The 19,123-nt window shown below is 34.6% G+C and overlaps 10 protein-coding genes across 10 annotated transcripts; 4 read left to right on the top strand and 6 right to left on the bottom strand.

The window, feature by feature from the left end:
- On the bottom strand, positions 1–3,234 carry AC631_03537 (uncharacterized protein; the record flags this gene model as incomplete). Its single annotated transcript, XM_015612366.1, has 1 exon — positions 1–3,234. The coding sequence occupies one exon, from the start codon at positions 3,232–3,234 to the stop codon at positions 1–3; it is 3,234 nt and encodes a 1,077-aa protein (XP_015466820.1).
- A 294-nt stretch (positions 3,235–3,528) lies between these two features.
- Positions 3,529–4,539, bottom strand: AC631_03536 (uncharacterized protein; the record flags this gene model as incomplete). The annotated part of the gene is made up of 1 exon (XM_015612365.1): positions 3,529–4,539. The coding sequence occupies one exon, from the start codon at positions 4,537–4,539 to the stop codon at positions 3,529–3,531; it is 1,011 nt and encodes a 336-aa protein (XP_015466819.1).
- A 187-nt stretch (positions 4,540–4,726) lies between these two features.
- Positions 4,727–6,301, bottom strand: AC631_03535 (uncharacterized protein; the record flags this gene model as incomplete). Its single annotated transcript, XM_015612364.1, has 1 exon — positions 4,727–6,301. The coding sequence occupies one exon, from the start codon at positions 6,299–6,301 to the stop codon at positions 4,727–4,729; it is 1,575 nt and encodes a 524-aa protein (XP_015466818.1).
- Positions 6,302–6,755: 454 nt separating this feature from the next.
- AC631_03534 (uncharacterized protein) lies at positions 6,756–8,720 on the bottom strand (the record flags this gene model as incomplete). The annotated part of the gene is made up of 1 exon (XM_015612363.1): positions 6,756–8,720. The coding sequence occupies one exon, from the start codon at positions 8,718–8,720 to the stop codon at positions 6,756–6,758; it is 1,965 nt and encodes a 654-aa protein (XP_015466817.1).
- Positions 8,721–8,866: 146 nt separating this feature from the next.
- Positions 8,867–11,296, top strand: SEC34 (Golgi transport complex subunit; the record flags this gene model as incomplete). Its single annotated transcript, XM_015612362.1, has 1 exon — positions 8,867–11,296. One exon carries the CDS (start codon positions 8,867–8,869, stop codon positions 11,294–11,296), a length of 2,430 nt encoding a protein of 809 aa, XP_015466816.1.
- Positions 11,297–11,314: 18 nt separating this feature from the next.
- Positions 11,315–11,524, bottom strand: AC631_03532 (TFIIH complex subunit; the record flags this gene model as incomplete). The annotated part of the gene is made up of 1 exon (XM_015612361.1): positions 11,315–11,524. The coding sequence occupies one exon, from the start codon at positions 11,522–11,524 to the stop codon at positions 11,315–11,317; it is 210 nt and encodes a 69-aa protein (XP_015466815.1).
- Positions 11,525–11,689: 165 nt separating this feature from the next.
- On the top strand, positions 11,690–14,788 carry VPS41 (Vps41p; the record flags this gene model as incomplete). The annotated part of the gene is made up of 1 exon (XM_015612360.1): positions 11,690–14,788. The coding sequence occupies one exon, from the start codon at positions 11,690–11,692 to the stop codon at positions 14,786–14,788; it is 3,099 nt and encodes a 1,032-aa protein (XP_015466814.1).
- A 726-nt stretch (positions 14,789–15,514) lies between these two features.
- Positions 15,515–17,284, top strand: AC631_03530 (uncharacterized protein; the record flags this gene model as incomplete). The annotated part of the gene is made up of 1 exon (XM_015612359.1): positions 15,515–17,284. One exon carries the CDS (start codon positions 15,515–15,517, stop codon positions 17,282–17,284), a length of 1,770 nt encoding a protein of 589 aa, XP_015466813.1.
- A 602-nt stretch (positions 17,285–17,886) lies between these two features.
- On the bottom strand, positions 17,887–18,570 carry AC631_03529 (uncharacterized protein; the record flags this gene model as incomplete). The annotated part of the gene is made up of 1 exon (XM_015612358.1): positions 17,887–18,570. The coding sequence occupies one exon, from the start codon at positions 18,568–18,570 to the stop codon at positions 17,887–17,889; it is 684 nt and encodes a 227-aa protein (XP_015466812.1).
- A 299-nt stretch (positions 18,571–18,869) lies between these two features.
- Positions 18,870–19,073, top strand: PET100 (Pet100p; the record flags this gene model as incomplete). The annotated part of the gene is made up of 1 exon (XM_015612357.1): positions 18,870–19,073. The coding sequence occupies one exon, from the start codon at positions 18,870–18,872 to the stop codon at positions 19,071–19,073; it is 204 nt and encodes a 67-aa protein (XP_015466811.1).
- Positions 19,074–19,123: the final 50 nt, after the last annotated feature.

The following is a 19,123-nucleotide window of genomic DNA, read 5'->3' as shown; positions in this document are numbered from 1 at the left end:
TTAAGAAATCTCCATCGTGTTTGACTTCGAGAAGGACGAATATTTTATAAACGGATCATTCTTCTCTAAATCGTATTCAGGATTTTTGATCATGGATTTACGGAAGTATATTCTTTTGATCCATTTCCATAATTCGGCTCCAAGTAAAAACAAAAGTGTGAAACCAACTGCAAGCCCCCATTCATAACCAATAGGATTATGCAAAAAGACAATATCGTTGATTACGGGAATGTATACTACTGGAAACACTGATACAAAGCCACCGATAATAGACCAGAATAAAAACTGGTTTTCCCATAAATCAATAGCTAATTGCTTTGCTCGAGGCACATCCAGCTCTGGGCGCATATTGAAAAATGAGTATCTCATATGAATGCATTCCCAAGCTAATAATAATGCACACCATGTGAAGGCAGCAAATGCTCCAGATCTACCTCTGAAAACCAAATTACACGAGTTACCTCCAGAGTCATTACAATTAGAACCAAGATTACCGTCACCAACAGCAAAGACAATAAGAACAAAACATATTAGACAGCAGCATGCCATCCAAAAACCGTAAGCAATCATATCAATAATCACTTCCCAAGTGAAGATTGTTGCATTTGGTGGTTGTTCTAAAATATCATCATTTGCTTTTTCTTGCCCTAAACCCATGGCAGGGAAGCATGACGTAACTACAATAATCCATAATACTTCAACTGGAGCTAATGGAAAGACGGAGAATCCATCTTCGTCCATAAAAGCCAACCCAATCATCAAGTATAAAGCTTGAGCAACATTTTCTGCTAACAATTGCAAGACAAACTTTTGGATATTTGATGACATTCTTCTCCCTTCTTCAATAGCATTTAAAATTGATGCAAAATTGTCATCAGTTAAAACAATATCCGAGGCATCCTTAGCAACGTCAGAACCGTTAAGCCCCATAGCAATACCGACATCTGCTTTCTTCAATGATGGTGAATCATTCACCCCATCTCCTGTCATTGCAACAAATTTACCACGACGATGTAAAGCCTCAATCATTCGAACCTTGGTTTGAGGAGCACATCTTGCAATCACCAAAGGTAATACTGGTAAGTTGTCAATCTCATCGTTACTTAAGACATCAAACTCATTTGCTGTCATAACCATAGATTTAACGACCTCTTCAGTATAATGAAACAAGTTACTGGGTAAGATACCGACTTCTTGAGCAATTGCCTTAGCAGTTCCATGATGATCACCAGTCAACATGTGAACATTGATTCCAGCCTTATGACATAATTTCACAGATGGAGCACTTTCTGGTCTTGGGGGGTCATAAATACCAATTAATCCTAAAAATACAAGATTGGACTCAACGATATCACGTCTGGAAATGTCTTCTTTCCCAATGTTAATGGATCTTTGGGCAAATGCTAAAACCCTAAGACCTTCAGACGAAAGAGCATTCATATTTTGCTCGATGATTGATTTATCGTTCTCGGTTAACGGTAAGATGTCTTCCTTACCATCAGTACCGTACCAGTAGGAGCAACAATCTAAGATTCTTTCCACAGCCCCTTTAGTATAAATAAAAGAATTATTCTGATTAGTCTGATATATCACCGACATTCTCTTAATCGAAGAGTCAAAGGGAAATTCAGCTATATGCTTTAATTTATCCTGGACCATGTCCTTTCTTGAAAGTCCCAATCTAGTGGTAAAAACATTAATAGCAATTTCAGTAGCGTCACCATTGGCTTCCCATTCAGTACTACAATTATCACCTTTGACCTGCTCCACTGTAGCAATATTAGCCAATGTAGCAGTTTCTAACCATTTATCAAATAGCTTGGGCGTTGGCTCCGGCAACTTCGATGAAAAATCAGTTTCTTCGTCGGTTTCTTTAATGAATTTAGGCGAACAATTGGTAAATGATAGATCACCGACATTTGGATTGAAAGGTTCGTTCGAATTAGTAACTGCATAAGTACCTGTGGATGGAATCCAAACTTTTCTTGCGATCATTTTACCCATGGTCAATGTACCTGTTTTATCCGAACAAATGTCATTAATACCACCTAAAGCTTCCAAAGAGTCTAGTTTCCTAACAATAACATTTTTGGTCACCATAACTTGAGCTCCAATAGCCATTGTGATTGTTAACACAACAATCAACGACGAAGGGATCATAGATAAGGCAACACAAATGGCATATATTGCAACACTCCTGTTGACATTCATTTCTTGGGATGCCATCACAACAATTGCAAACAAGACTGCAACCCAGAATAAAATAATTGCCAACCAAGCCAACCTTCTTTGTAACGGAGTACCAACATTTGTACCCAAAACATTGAAAATGATATTCTTAGTAGATTTTGCAATAGCCACTACATAAGCCTTCAAGCTAGGATTTGACTTATCAACTTTCACAATAAGAGCATCTTCATCTGATCTCAAGGAACTGGCGATCTTCCCGATCTCAGTATTTAATGCAGTAGATACAGCAACACCTCTACCTCTACCTTTTGAAACCACTGATGAACTAAAGCACATATTTAACCTATCCCCGACAGGCACTGGAGTCGAGGTGTCAACATAAACATCTTCAGCACACTTAGCCACCGGCAATGATTCACCAGTAAGCAAAGCTTCATCAGTTTCGAGGTTCATCGAATCTATCAAACGCACATCCGCTGGGATAGTATCTCCCACCTTGATGCAAACAATGTCCCCAGGAACAACCTCCTCAGCATTAATATCACTTTCTATTCCATTTCTAAGGACTCTGGCAGTTGGAGTACTTAATGATCTTAAAGACCCCATAGTCTTCTCAGCCTTATATTCTTGGATAAAACCGACAAATATGTTGATGAACACAACAAAACCTATAACACCTCCAGAAATCCAATCCCTGACACCAAGTGCTATTACCATCGAGATAATCAATACCAAAATCATGGCATTGAATACCTGGTGGGCAAAAATCTTCGTAAGCGAAATTTTTTCTTCTTTGCCTAAGTTATTTCTGCCATACTTATCCAAATTGGCCTTGGCCAGGGCATTATCTAATCCTTTTGCAACATCGACATGAAACTTACTTGCAACCTGTTCAACTGTTAATCTATAAGCTAAGATACCTTCACTCGAATTAGCATCATTTATATGAATTTTCGATTTTTCACTGCTTTCATCTTCATTGATTTGACTAAGGTGCGATTCATCTTTATTTTTTTCAATTTGACTCGCTTTCTCTTTTTGCATAAACTGAACCTATGGCCGTAAACTTAACTAATAAGTAAGGCTTTCTTTAATAACGAGAGTATCAAAAAAAAAAATAGCATCAAACCAAGGAACATGTGTCTATTTAAGTATTGCTAATAGATTGGTTATGAGCCTAAGGATGCAAAAAATTTTTACATTTTGCCATAAATGCCAAGGCAAATAAATGAAGCTACGAAAGACCATGTGGCAGATAATATTCAGCATAGTAGTACATGACTTGTTACGAAGAGTTATTATACATAGGTATATCGAATAGTTATAGATTTGAAAAGTTTATTTAAGAGATAATCTTGCTAACTGTAATACGGCATCTTTGGTATTTGCACCACCAATGAAGCCCGCCGCATGGACGAAGATACAACCTGGAACACCAGTCAATTCAGATAATTCGTCATCTCTTACACCTCTCCATTTTTCAGGTAAACCCAATCTAAACTCGAAGGATGTAGAGGTGACAGAAACTGTAGAAATTCTCCACTTGCTCGATGAGTCTTGGAACAAGACGAACTTAATTTCACCTTGCTTATTGGCATCTTTTTCGATGGCATACAAGTGCTCTTTCCAAGGACAGAAGTTATCCAAGATAATGATTTCACCTGATTTGTCGATGTCAAATCTAGAGTTGAATGCTCTTTCAACAATTTGCTTTGCAGGCAACCAGGATTTTCCGTAGCCAGTCAATAAATTCACAAAAACTTGGCCCATCAATTGACTACTAGTATTGAAAGCAGCATCAAAATCAGCATCGGTAGGATCGGTATTCCATGAAGGGTTAAGTCTAGAAACAATTGATGGCAAGGTAATATTTTTGTCATTGAATTTTTTGCTTAATTCAACGTCTTTCGAGTAGTTGTTAATACCGTTATCATTGGCATCTAATGCTTCAATAAATTCCTTGTAGACTTTGTTGTATAATAAATCCACGTTACTGTCATTGATGCTCAATACATGACTGATAATTTCTTTACCAAAGTGCTTATATATTAAACCAGCAGAGGACAATTTGGTTTTGTAGTCAGCAGAGAAAGTTTCATTGAATTCTCTTTGATGGTGATCAAACCATTTGATACCATCGTATTTACCACCAACATCAATAACTACGTCACTTCCTTCCCAATCAGTTGGGTTTCTTGATCTAATTAACTGACTATTTTGGTATTTTGGCAACAATTTAATCATGAATACAGCCAACGATTCATCGGCATGGAAAGAGCCTGAATGAGTACAAATCTTTAGCATGGCAGAGTCTAACTTTATTTTTTTATTCGTGTCTGTATCTGACATGTGTAAGTATAGATTGGAGAGTATTAAAGCTATGATGAATAGACTGCAGCTGTAATATACAATCTGGAGTGAAAAAAATGAGTGCGATGACCTAAGCATATTTCAGCTAATGAACGGTCGATATTACTAAACATCTTCTATCAAATACGCGGAAAATAAACGAGTTGACGTATATAAGCATATTTACCTACTTAGTTAATGAAATATAAACACCATCCTGATGACACATTGTCAATTGAACGTTTTTCCTAGGTGGATAAGGTCTGTCATCTCTAGAGGCCAAGTTGGGGAACATTTGAATCAATCTAACGACAACATAAGAAGCCTCAGTCAATGCAAACTGTTGACCTAAACAGATTCTTGGCCCACCGTTGAATGGTACATAAGCCCATCCTAACTTTTTATTTTCAGCCCATCTTTCAGGTTTGAATTCTCTCGCATCTTTACCATAGTATTCCTCGAGTCTGTGAGTGGTGTAAACAGAGTATGCTACTGTAGTACCCTTTGCTACATAGACTGGATCCATTTTCGTAGGACCACCTCCCCTTGGAAGAGTAGTATCTTTAGTTGAAACTCTGAAGTTGGTAGGCACAGAAGGGTATAATCTAAGCACTTCATTCAAGACAAATTTCAAATACTCACATCTCTTTAACGATTCAAATGTTATTGTTTCAATACGAGGGTTGGAACCGTCTCCAAAATGGGCGTATATTTCATCTTTCAACTTCTCAAACACATCTGGATTTCTTGCTAATTCAAAGAAAGTAAATGACAACAAACCAGCAGTTGTATCTCTACCAGCTAAGAGAATATTTAATAATTGATCTTGTAAGACCTTAGGGTTTCTGGTCTGCTTGACCAACTCATAAAGGAAAATATAACCGTCTTTGGACTTTTTGTCCAATTCATCCTGTGATGTAGATAAAGCTTGCTCAACATAATGCTTACAGAACTTATGAACTCTTACATTAGAATCCCTAAACTCCTTATTGTTAATCAAAAAGTAGAACATCTGACTGTATGCTCTAGAAGCCAAATATGTCTGAGAAAGGTTGAAAGAATCTGCAAAACTTGCCTTCCCATCAAAATCTAAAGGCGCAACATCGTCCACAGTACCATCACGCAACGAGTGGACCGATTCTCCGAATAAAAATTCAGTAGCAGTATCAACAGTCAATCTAAAGAATAACTCTTGAATATCAAACGTATCACCCTTCTTGTTATTAACGTGTTGGGCAAAAGTTTGCAAATGTGGTTCCAAGGATTGGACATGAGCAACCTGTTCACGTGCAAATTGAGGTCTCAACAAGAGTCTGGAGTTCTTCCATCCATCTCCATCTAAAGTGAATATACCATCACCTAATAATGGCTTAAAGTGGGCATGTCTCGTACCCAATGCAAAGTCGTTAAACTGCGTAGCCAAAATTGCTTTCATATTTTCTGGATCTTTTGTGAAAAGAATTGGTACTTTAGCCAACTTAAGCTTAAATGTCAGAACACCCATAGTAGCAAAAACATCCTCTGTGAACTCAAGCATCGTACCCTCCCGTTTGGCTTTTAATAGCTCTACTAACATACCAATCGCGAGGAATCCAGTTTTCACTAATGGAGGTTCTTTACATCCGTGCTTTTGTTTAAATTGATAAGCCTTTATACTGGTGGCTACATACCACACCAAGAACCCTCCCAATGCGATAACATACCATTGAGAAAGGTATGGAAATATTTCGTCAACAAATGATTGTAAATTATCTAAAGACATATTTTATTATTAATAGATTGAATACATCTGGCTGGAATGTAAAAAACGTTGTAATCTGTTCCACATTATATATGAGATGTGCGCCGGAAAGAACATTTTACTTTCTCCGCGCAGAGCCTGACAAACTCCGAAACTTACGTTCCCCTCGAAGTTCGTAATAACCTTTATCGTAGTTCCTATATCGGAATTTCTTTGTTTATATACAGTGGAGTGGCTGTTTATTGATGATTATAAGTAGATGCTTGTGAAAATACTCTACGTGCTGGGAAAGATCACGGAAAATCAACGGCTATATAGATAGGAGTCTTGCACATATATCACGGTTACTATTATTAGTAAATTAAAAACGTAGTAAAGGTTTCTGCATTACGACAAGTTGAACTAATGTGAGATTGTTTTAAATCGTAGATATTCATGTGTTCACCACATCACAAGTGTTCACCACAGGCCCGGATCAGTGGGTATTGCGAATGATTTTGTTGTAGGTTTCTTTTTTTGCTGGATTGTCGAAACTGATCTCGATGTCACTATCAGAGGAATCCATATCGGGGTGAACGGCAGGAGCAGGTTTGAATGGCTGTGAAGAAGGTTTTGTTGGGCCAGAACGATTTTTCGAGAGGATATTTGTAGTCTTGTGATATTGAGAATCAAGTAGTTTAGAAATTCGACTTGGTTCCTTGTGGGCACTATGAACTCTGGGGCCAGGTGCGGAATCACTGTCGCTCTCGCTGGAGTCGATCTTGCGCTTCTTCAATCTTACAGGGCTTTGTAGTATGGTGTCGTCTTTGGAGGGAGGTTCAGAAGCACATGGCTCTTCGTAGCGTTGTTTGTATTTTTCTAGGGTTTTCAAGTTAGTATTCCATTTGTTTTTCTTATTGTTGATATCTTCGGTTGAGCTGGTAAGTTTGCGCATGAATTTCTTCCGGCTACTGATTTCATACAACTCCTTTAGATCGGTGGAAAGCTCCTTCCTTTGCTTTTGAGGACTTTTATGTACTGTCTCACCGATTTGTCTATTTGTTGGATCAAACCCAATCTTGTTGAGAATAGAGCTGTTGAAGGCTGTCTTATTAACCGTCGGTTCTGGCTGTTCAACCTTGTTCTTTATTAATCCTAGTTTCTTGAAATTTGAGTTGTTCAGTAATTTCAGTAATTTTTTCTCGAGTAATTCATTATTCTTATTATCGTTATGCTTTCGCCTTTTCACCTGGATGTTATCAAGTAATTTAGGATTGACAAAATTTTCTCCTAGCTTGCCTCCTTCATAATGATAGTTGGTTGTTTGCTGATTAATCTTTTCATAATTCAAATAACCTCCGCTGATCTTCCCTTTCTCATTAGTTGATAAGTACATGGATTGTTTTTGACCTTGTTTATTCGTGGGTGATTTTAAATTGACACTTCCATTCAACTCCATTCGTTTATTCTGGGTTTGTTTGTACTTGATTTCTTGGTGATAGTTACAAAGATCAGATTTCAGAATATTTATAACAGAGTCACACCGTGTCTGGTCTTTCTTAATCATTGAACAGTGTCCAAAATCTCTCGAAGACCCAATCTCTAGTATTGAGTTGACGTCATCATTTATAGATAAGTTAAAACCGTTAAATGGTGGCTTCCATGGGTTAACATTCGGGTTGAGTACTGCAACAATATCACCAACCCTTAATTTCCAATACTTTTTAAAAGCATCTCCAAATATCATAAGATCTACTGACATATTCAAGTCACCAAGTGTTATTTTCATATACTTTGATCTCTTTTCATTAGATGTTGCCTTCGTTAATTTGGGATCCGATTTGCTTGTTATTACTCCAATCACACACCAATTTGCATAGTCAGGTTCATAGTATCCAGGGGCAGTCACTTTGGCATATAACTTATCTACCTTTAGAATCTTCTTTTCAGCAAATAATTTAGTAAGGTCTTCATGTTTAATGTACCTCTTTCTTAAGTGCAATGCAGAAAACAATTCCTTTTCGTCAACCACTAGATCATGTAATTCTGGAATCTCAAAAAGAAACTCTCTTTTCTCATAGTCAACAGTCTTCTTCAGTATTTGACTGCTCTGATGCAATTTACTGAAAAATTGACTGGATCCTTTGTTCACATTACGCGTTACCGTTTGTTCTCTTTTTAACAGATCTTCATTCAGGGAGTTAATAATTTTACCAGTCAGTCTTGAAGGTGCTTTGACTTGAGGCTTACCGATAGGTGTATTGGCTTTATTCGGTGGTGATGGTGACCTAGGTATTTGCTTTTCGATTAGCCTACTTTGTTCATCTTTCTTTTGCAATTTCTTTTCTAAGATTTTTTGCTTTCTGACTTCGAATTCTTTTTGTAAATCAGCTAGCTCATCAGATGAACTCTCAGTTAATTCATCCCCTGATTCAATCACTTCGTCTCTAGGGTCATTCATTGCAGCATTTTGACTTACATAGTTCTCTTTCTATCAAGCGATATTTCAAGTATAGAATCAAATACTGCACATAAGCTTTGGTCAATACCGAAGTTTTAAATCATTACGTAGGAAGTAACGAACAGTAGTAAGCGCTTCATGTTATAATGACCAGAGATAGAAGCAAGTCGATAGTAAAGAGAATTGCTCTGGATGTTCCCTCTTATAATGATGATAAATTGAATTTAGGGGAAACATCTGGGAATCAGTCTCCAGCTGGGGTGATTAAAGCTGATAAAAAACCTAAGAGGAACCGATCAAAATCCTTAAGTTTGGATAAAGAATATAGAGATAGAGAAGAAGATACTTTTCATCTTTTCCCTTTCAGTAAAAGAGAGCATGAATATCTATGGCTGAAATATATTAACACATATAACTACAATTCAATTCTTAATCCAGATGAAATTAAAAAGATTAATAATATCTCCAACGATTTCATTCTTAATTTTCAAAGTAATTGTCAATTAAATATTGAAAATATGAAAGATTTAATGGATCAAACTGAAACCATATTAAAGTCATTGAATTTATTGGCCAGGCAATACGATAAAGTGTCGAGTGAAACTAGTGAATTTGCGAATCATTCAACTAAGTTATTAAATACGCAATTAAAGTATGAAACAGTGTCAGGAGAGATAAACCAATCTTTAGAAATATTTGAATCATTGGAAAGGATTACCAAGACTCTTACTAGTCCTGGGAACAATTTAATTAAAAGAAAGTCATTTCAAGATATTTTGAATAAATTGGATAGGTCAATTGAATTCATCGAGAAGCATCCTCAATTCAAGGATATTGAACTATACAAAGTGAGATTTAGACAATGTATGACAAGGTCATTAACTTTAATTCGTAATTATTTGATTAACGAATTGAAGACTTTACACGATGGCGTATATTCCAAATTAAACAGATCTAGTTCTGAAAATATTGCTGGTAATGTGACTATCGATGTTTTTTTATATAATGAATTTGACAATTACATCGCCGAATATGAGGGTCAATTTTACAGCTTTCCTAATTTGGTTAGTGAAATAACCAAGCGGATAGAATATCACGATGAATATAAGGGATTATTACATGATGTTTTACAACAGTACTTCAAAACAAGGTCCAAGCTACTTGAAAAGTCTATATGGGATCATTTAAATGCCTCAGCAAAGAATAGTGCTAAGGACTTAGTACAGTTTAGTCAGGATAATATTTCGTTTTTTAAGAAAGTTATAGACCGTGAGTTTTTAACATTTACAAAATATTTCTACAGTTATCAATCCCTGCCTCTTCCGTCTTACATGAATTCTGAATTATACGATTGGTTTAGAGATATTCTTGATCCACTTTATGATACGTTAAGAAATAAAATTATAAGAGAAACTAACATAACTACTTTATGCCAATTAACCACCTTACTACAAAAATATTATGAGTTTGAAGATGATGAGTCAGTAGATATAATACAAGAGAATCAGATTAATTATGGTTCATTGTTTGAAACCATATTACAAGATGTACAATCTAGATTGATATTCAGGATCCAAATATATATTGATGACAAGCTTATTAAATATAAGCCTAAACCAGAAGATTTGAAGATTGGAAATAGAAAGAGGAGTTCTGCTTTAAATAATGAATCTGCCGATGAGGAAAATTCCCTAGATGCTGATTATAAAGAAAATTTATTTAAAGACTTATATTTACCTCTAGGAAAGGCATTGACTATATTGTCAAATATCTATGAATTAATTAATTCCGTAGTGTTTGATGATCTAGCTCACTATATTGTTCACAGTTGTATTTACATATTAAAAAATGGTGCTTATAAAATATCCTTGGCTCATTTAGGAAAATTAGACACCAAACTATACTATTTGAAAAATTTAATCATTTTGCAAAACCAATTAAATAATTTTGACATACAATATGTTAGGACAGAAACTACTTTGGATTTTACAAGTGGGATTAATGAAATATTTCAAACTTTTAGAAACGGCGAGTTCATCTATAATTATAATCAAAATGGCGGTTTTATTGAATTAGTCAAAAAATCTGCACCTAAGGTAATCAATAATATGATAGACGCCAAGTATGAAATAGAATTGGAATTGAACAATGCAGTTCATGAATTCATCACCGAATGTGCAAACATTATTAGTGAACCAATATTGTCTAAGACTTCAAAGGAGGAACCTTTGCAAAAATCCCTCTTGTTTAGAGACAACTTAATGACAGAGCTACCAAAATTTCACAAAGAAATCAAATTTTTCATTAATGAGGTCAACATTATAAAATACTTAATAGACAACCTAAGCAACCTAGTCATAACAACATATGAAAATTTCTATCACTTATTAGAACAAGAACTTCAAAAAGACGAAAATTTAAAACACGACATGCAAGAAATCATGGAAGTCGATACATTAATAGGTTTCATTACTGATATTGTATCAGGATTATATGAAAACGATGAAATTTCTCCACCACATATTGAATTTAATGAAGATATATTAAACGATACCGAAATCGATGTCTCTGAATAGTTATATATATTACACGTATTATTGTTCGTCGAATGGATTGTAGATATTCTTTGAAAGTAACCTATTTAATTCATTTTTCACTGCTTGAACTTTGTTCTGGTCTATAACTAAATGTGTTTCATCAAGTTCCTCTATAACAATATCGTGTCTCTCTGAGTCTATTTTAAGAATTAATGCTTTTATGGAAGGATCACATTGAACCATCACACCTTTAATAGCTGACGGCATCTCATACGTTAGATACTTTAAAACCTTACGATCTGCGTAGAGAAGGATTTATTTTGAGTAGTTTTGATAGCTTTTTGTGTAATTTTGATAATATCATGTTCCATATGTATATACACTTCAATTGCATATTTAATTATAACCAATTGGAATTATTGATTCTGTATAATGTCTCATAAAGATACAGTTCCCAATGACAATGCTATAGAAAAGGATTTTATCCAAAATGAACATATGAATGGTAATAAAGAAATTGTTATCCAAGATAATGATAAAAACGTAATGGAGGATAAACATTTAATAAATACAGATTCTCTCGAGGAAATACGTCAGAATGACAAAGATATAGCTCTGGTTATTGAAACACTGCATGTAATGCACGATGATGAAATAACTGATGAGAATGGAGTATCCAAAGGCGATGAAATCAAGAAACTTGATGGCGAAGATAAAGAAGAAACAGAAGGAGAAGTAATAGAGGAGGAGGATGAGGAGGAGGAGGAAAATACAGACGAAGACGACGATGATGAAGAAGACGGCGAACCTCCTAAACTTATATATCAGAGATTGAATGGACTTCCGCCAAACTTCTTCAATAGAGATCCAATATCAGCATGTAATTTCCACGAGTCTGTTTTCATTTTCGCTACTCATTCAGGTATAATTCACATAACGAAACCAGATTTTACAACAATAAGAACATTCAAAGCACACAGAGCCTCAATTTTGTCAATATATACTGATGGTCATTATTTTGCGACTGGATCGATGGATGGCACGGTAGTAATAGGCTCACTCACAGACGAGAAGGATATAATAGCATACGATTTTAAAAGACCCATACATGCGGTTGTATTGGAGACAAACTACGCCAAATCAAGGAGTTTTGTAAGTGGTGGTATGAGTGGAAAGGTATTATATTCTTCTAAAAATTGGCTAGGGCAGCGAGCTGATCTCGTTTTGGACGAAAATAATGGTCCTATTGTCTGTATTCAGCAAATGGATGACTTATTATTATGGATGAATGATATAGGTATCGTAATATACCAAATATCAAGAAAACAAAAAATTTTGACGATAGATAAACCTAAAGATTCTCCTAGGAGTGATATTTACTGGCCAAGAGTTCATTTCCCTGAGACAGATAGAATTTTAATTGCATGGGCCAACCGCATATGGTCTCTAAGAATATCAGTAGGTAAATCAAACGACGTGAATGAACCTTCTTCTTCATCTAAAAGTAGAATATTACCTTCCACAGCTAGCATATCTTTTAGAATGGTTCAAGAAAAAAAAGTTAAAATTGAGCATATTTTTAAAGTCGATGATTTTGTATCGGGAATTGCTGGCTTTAAGGATGATTTAATAATGATCTTAACTTACATTCCACCGGAAAGAGACGAAGCTACAAACAAACTTACATTTAATAATCCAGACTTAAAACTAGTCAATTCAATTACAGGACAGGTTGAATTTGAGGAAGAAATTGGACTCAAAAATATTGAAAACCTAGGATTAAATGATTTTTCATTAGGGTCACACATAGACCTGAATAGAACGAGGTATTTTATTATGAGTGCAAAAGATGGTGTAATAGCTCAAGAGCTTCAACTAAATGACAGATTAGATTGGTTCGTTGGAAAGGAGAAGTATTTAGAAGCATGGGAAATAAGTAAACATTTGTCCTTGCTGCAAACAAAAAAATTGAACTTAGGTATATTACATGTTGATAATTTAATTAAACTAGGTGAATGGAAGAAGGCAGCAAGTTTTCTATCTTCGTTACTTTATTTGGATATTAATGAAATGCCCGATGGAGACACAAAGAGTACTATTTTTACATCTCTATCTCAAAATCTGACTAGTGAAGATCATGATTCGCTAGTAAAAGAAATAATTATCCAATGGCAAAATTGGGCGAACATATTTATAAAATCAAATCATATTGATTTATTGACTGATGTAATCCCAAAATCACCAAAATTGAATATAGATGCTAAAATTTATAATCAAATATTACAGTACTGGATACTTCATATTGATTCAGATGATACTTTCTTCAGATTGGTAGATGAGTGGCCTATTGATTTATATGATACTAAAAGTATTGAATCTTTTATCGAGGGAAATTTAGAAAACACCCCTAATCCTAAACTACGCAAATGTTTGGCAAATTTGTACGTTAAATCATTTGACTTCAAAAAGGCAGTCCCACATATGGTTTCCTTGAAAGATCCAAATATTGTTCAATTCTTATCTTCAAACCACATGCTTGATAGTTTTTCAAATGATATTCCTAAGTTTATATCTTTGAGATTTGAAAGTAATGAACTAGAAACATTACCTATTGATAAATTAGAAAATCGCTTGGATGATATAATAGATGTCCTTGTTGAGAATAGACATGAAATACCTTCTGAACAGATTATACAAATGATGAGTAAGTATCATCTTGACTTCATGAGCTATTTCTATTTGGAAAGATTGACTGCGATCGATCCATTTTTGACAAAGCAGTTTTCGGATGAACAAGTTGAATTGTATTCTAGGTATGACAGTGGAAAGTTGTTGCCTTTTTTATCAAAAAGCAGTACGTATGATATTGATAAGGCTATACAGATTTGCGAAGAAAACAACTATACCGAAGAGCTAGTCTATTTATTGGGAAAGATTGGGGAGAATAAGAAGGCTCTAACTTTAATAATGGACGAATTAGATGATCCTGAAAAGGCAATCAAATTTGCAAAGCACCAGAACGACAAGGAAGTTTGGAATATGTTATTGAATTATTCTACGAAAAAGCCAGCTTTTATAAAGGCTCTTATAGAGTGTGCTGATGATCAGTCAAAGTCTTTTTATGATCCTGTATCAATCATAAGAAGTATGCCTGACGACGTTGAGATTGAAGGGCTAAAGAAATCTGTTACAAAAATATCTAATAACAACGATTTAAATATACTATTAAACCAATTGATATTAGGTATATTATACAGTCAATCAGAAGATGTATCTAATTATTTTAGATCTGATAAATTAAAAGGTTTAGAAATTGATGTTAATTCAAAGTCTGTTTATCACTTAGTATCGAAGTTCCAAACGATTTTAATAATGTCTTTGACGGATAAAGATCGGATTAATTTAGTTTCTGAATCAGAATTTTTTAAAGATAATAATCGAGTGGTATTCAATACTAAATCCTATACCGATTTAGATGAAAAGCTAAAACATATCGCTCACCTAAAGAGACATTTAGCTCATCAGAGTTAGTTTTCATTTGTACCAATATGGTTGAAAATTCTTTTGCAAATACCTTCTATAGACATGAATATATAAATATCATGAGCCATATACTTTACAAAGAACAATAGTCTAGATATAGGATAATAATATTTCTCTACTTTTGATATAGATGGTAAGTTCATGGATCTTCGTATAAGACAATCCTCTATTATACGGGAGCGTATTATTGGCACACAAATACGAATTGACTTGCATACAACAAGCCATGTCTGTGAAATGTTGTAAAACAAGCTTAATCTACAACTCGAACATTTCAGCGGGATACAAAGATGGAACGTCACGAATACGAAAGGAATACAATGTTTGTGCTTAAAAATTTGTCAAGTTGTTATCGATTTGAAATTGTGCGTTGTACCATGGGCGGCTATTTCCGGGTTGGCCGCCTAAATTGAGCCAACACGTCAAGAGCTAAGCCCAGAGAACACTACGCTAACTGAGAGCCTTATTCAGGTTTACCTGAAGTATATATATTACAGTGTCAGTTGCAAGTGTATTGATTTAGTTTTGATTCAATAAACTAAGATGTATCTGTCCTAAGAATACTGATTTTCAAGTATTTTTAGACATTTTGACTGCCATCAAACGCTTCGTATTTAATATTTAAATTGAGGCGCATTCTAAATATTCTTTTTTTCTATTATACTCTTGTTATCATCCTTTTCTTCTTTCTATCTTATTTCAGAAAAACACCTAATGATTACTGATCTCATATTCCTGGGGTATTTAAGAGACCCGTTTGTTTATGGATCATTAACTCTAGCCCTTGGGTTTGGAACAATTTATTACTTCCATACGTTTAGCGTATGGAGGAATGTTAGGAAACAAGGTATTAAATGTATTCACTCAAAGGCTAAATTATTCCATACAATTTTAGGGGCATTCTTGATATTTCTCAACATATATGTGTGGTTGTACTTATCTTCAGAGTATTTTGCAACTCTGACTTTTTTAGGGTTAAATGGCTCTCGATCACCTTTAACACTGAGTATCATTGGTTTAAATTATTCTGAGTTCAATGTGCCAGGGTACTCCTTCATAGAAGAGAAAGTACAAGTTGAATCCACAGAGGATTTTGAGTGTAAGGTAGTACAATTCAGTGATCAAATGTTTGCAAGCCCAGCAGTTCCAGTTGAGGGTAATTTAAGGAGAGTAAGAAATCAAGCATTTGAGTTAGCCAAATCCGAATATCCGATTGCAAAAAACTGCTTTTTGGACAGAGACGATGAGTCTGAGGAAGAAATTCTTAAGAAAAAGTGGGCAAGATTCTGTGGTAGTAGTGTTTGGTTATCCAAATATGAAGTTCATTTCTTTGTAAATAGGATAGTATATGCACATGAGAGTGCAAGAAGCAGGCCTACTATCAGTTTAATAGATGTTCAAATCTTTGACCGTGATTGGAAGGAATTAACCAACTTCAATATCACACTAGCAGACGGTACAGTACTTCAATATCCCGGGCTAGTTAAAATTGATATAGATCAAAACCCTAAACATAAGTTAACTGTAATGGGTCCGGAAGACCCTCGTGTTGTTTTAAGAAAGTTTGTTAATGAACAAGGGGAATTAGAAGAAGAGCCAGTAATTATTTTCAATATGCGTCGTACTGAGATCAGCTGGAAAAGAGCTATGCATTTCTATAGACCCTTTCATGGTAATAATACTACCAGACTATCGTTACGAGGGTTAAAACCAAGATTTCGTGAAAAAAATTGGGCTCCATTCTTTGATGATAATGACCCAGACAATATTTATTTCATATACAACTTTAATCCTTTGCGTGTCATCATGTGCGGCCTTTCTGACGGTGTATGTGATAAGGTTAGTGGACCTGATTTCATAGATTCTAAGGCCGACGAGTCAAAGCATGTTGGAGCATTGAGGGGAGGGACAAACCTTGTTCCAATACCACCACACCTTTTACCAAATCATTTATTCTTTAGAAGATATTGGTTTGGTATAGCAAGATCTCATAACAGTGAATGCGGATGCTTGAAAGAAATTTATAGGCCCCATGCCTTTATAATATCCAAAAATTTGGAAACAGATGAATTTACATTGGACTATGTAAGCTCATTGATGGATTTTAATGTTATTGCAGAACCATGGACTGAGAATCAAGCTATTTGCAAAGATGGGAAGAATGTATTAATTCCGAATAGTATTGCCTATTGGGATCATGTTTTAAAGTCGGATTCTACCGTTGAGCATGATTTTATGGGCATCAGTTTTTCTGAAGCCGATAGAACGAACAAAATTGTTCATATAAAAGGATTTTGGCATCATATATTAAAGGCTTTGAATAGTAAGGATACAGGTCAGGGATCTCAATCGATAGCCAGAATCAAAGAATACTATGCTGGCAATAATACTGAACTCGAGAATGAGTTGTTAGGAAGATGTGCCACATCTTTAGCTGAACAATATTGTGAAGATACAGCAATTACCCAAATATGGATTGATTAATTTTAGGGATCTTCCTTAAATACTTTTTCTTGAACTTTTTGCATAAGGTCAAAATTCTAACATTTTGAGTTTTAATAAATTTTCTAGCATTTAATGTACATTTAGAAGTTAATTGAATTTAATTCTGTAAATGATTTTATATTCAAATAAAAGCAATGACAAAGACTTATAAACTAATAGTATAGATATTGGCGAGTTTATAACACATTTGAATTCAAAAGTTCAGGCCCACATCAACCATCCCAATTTTATCGTATTGACATTTTATTTGGTGAGAGTTAACATTTTAAGTCTTACACTCATCAAATATTTCAATTGACCGTTCCACTTCTTTTGTAACATTTTCTTATGGTATGCATTCTAAGACTTTCTTAGATAAAGAGTTAGAAGCCATTTATTTAAGAGTTTCATGCTTAGCCTATGCGAATAGAAAGGAATTAAGACAAAGAATTCAAAGACACAATATTTAAAAATATACAACAAAATAAAACATTAATAATGCATTCAAATGCCAAGTATGAACGTTCTCAAATGATAAAATATGTAATTGGGACATACATTTAATCTCTTCAAGTATTCTAACACTAATTAAAGTAGTAAGACTAAGTAGAAAATGGATTTAATCTAGAAAAAATATTACCAGTTGCTCTAGAAAATATATCAGTAGCCAAGTTGTTAGCCTTCCCGAATTTATCACATTTCGTGAAAGCCATTGCATTTGTCAACGACAAAGAAATTGAAATAATTATTAGCAATAAGTACAAAAATTCGAATTTCAAAAGTGCTAAAAATCCCAAAACAACCCATGCTGCAGGCTGAATATATAATAATGTCCAAAATACCTTAGAATCAATTGGGTTAATATAACGATTTGGATCAGCGGTTTCAAAGACCCATACATTTTCAAATTCCCCATTAGTCGACTTAATAACACTTACTTCATTCCACCATCTTAACCCTACTAATAATCTACCGGCTATGTTTTTCAAATTCCAAAAGTCTCCAGAAACTAAAAGCACTATTATTATGAAATGTAAAATGAATTTATTCTTCTTTGTTATAATTCCAATGAATAAAGTTCCAAATAAATATATGAATATAGGTGACACCCTGAAGAAAATGTAGAATAATAGGGCAATTGGATGTGACGATTCTTTTAACTTTTGAGACCATGTCCATTCACTAGGAGATATATCTCTTCCAGAAGTTGCCGTGTTAGATTGTGCTGGATTATGTTGTGCTTGCTCGGGGACATCTGATTCAATTGCTGTATACGCTGAACTCATGGTTATCGTTTACTCTTTATTGAATCATATAGTCTGATTAAAACATCACGAGAATATATGCGAATAAATTCTTAAAAATGATTTTACAAAATCCCTTCATATAGTAACTATTTGTTGAAACATAACTAAGATAACTACAGTATAATGTCAGCATATCGTAAGTTCCTTGGCGGTATATCCAGAACTCAACTAGAGACTTCTAAAGTATGTAATAATTAAAAGTTGGATGGTTTTCGAGCTAAGGAAAATGACTAACAGCTTTTTAGTTTGGTTTTTACCTTTTAACACCTATCTGTATAATGTACTACGTTGGGTTAGATACTGATAAAAAATTTAATTTACCAGGGTTCTGGCCCGATCCAGCAACCTTGAATCAAATCCCTAAAGAGCCACATGAAATTCAAGCGGAAATCGCAAGAATTAGAAGGGCAAGAGCAGAGAAGAGAAAGAGATTGGAAGCCAAGGCAAAGGAGTTAGGTATTGATGAGGATGAAAATAATTAGGCGTGGTTATGGGGAATTTAGAATATCAAAGATATTAAATGAACGGACGC

The sequence above is a fragment of the Debaryomyces fabryi genome (genome assembly GCF_001447935.2).
Source record: "Debaryomyces fabryi strain CBS 789 chromosome Unknown contig00077, whole genome shotgun sequence".
Lineage (NCBI taxonomy): Eukaryota > Fungi > Ascomycota > Pichiomycetes > Serinales > Debaryomycetaceae > Debaryomyces > Debaryomyces fabryi.
Note: the sequence above shows the minus strand (reverse complement) of the source record. Positions and strands in the feature narration are given on the sequence as shown.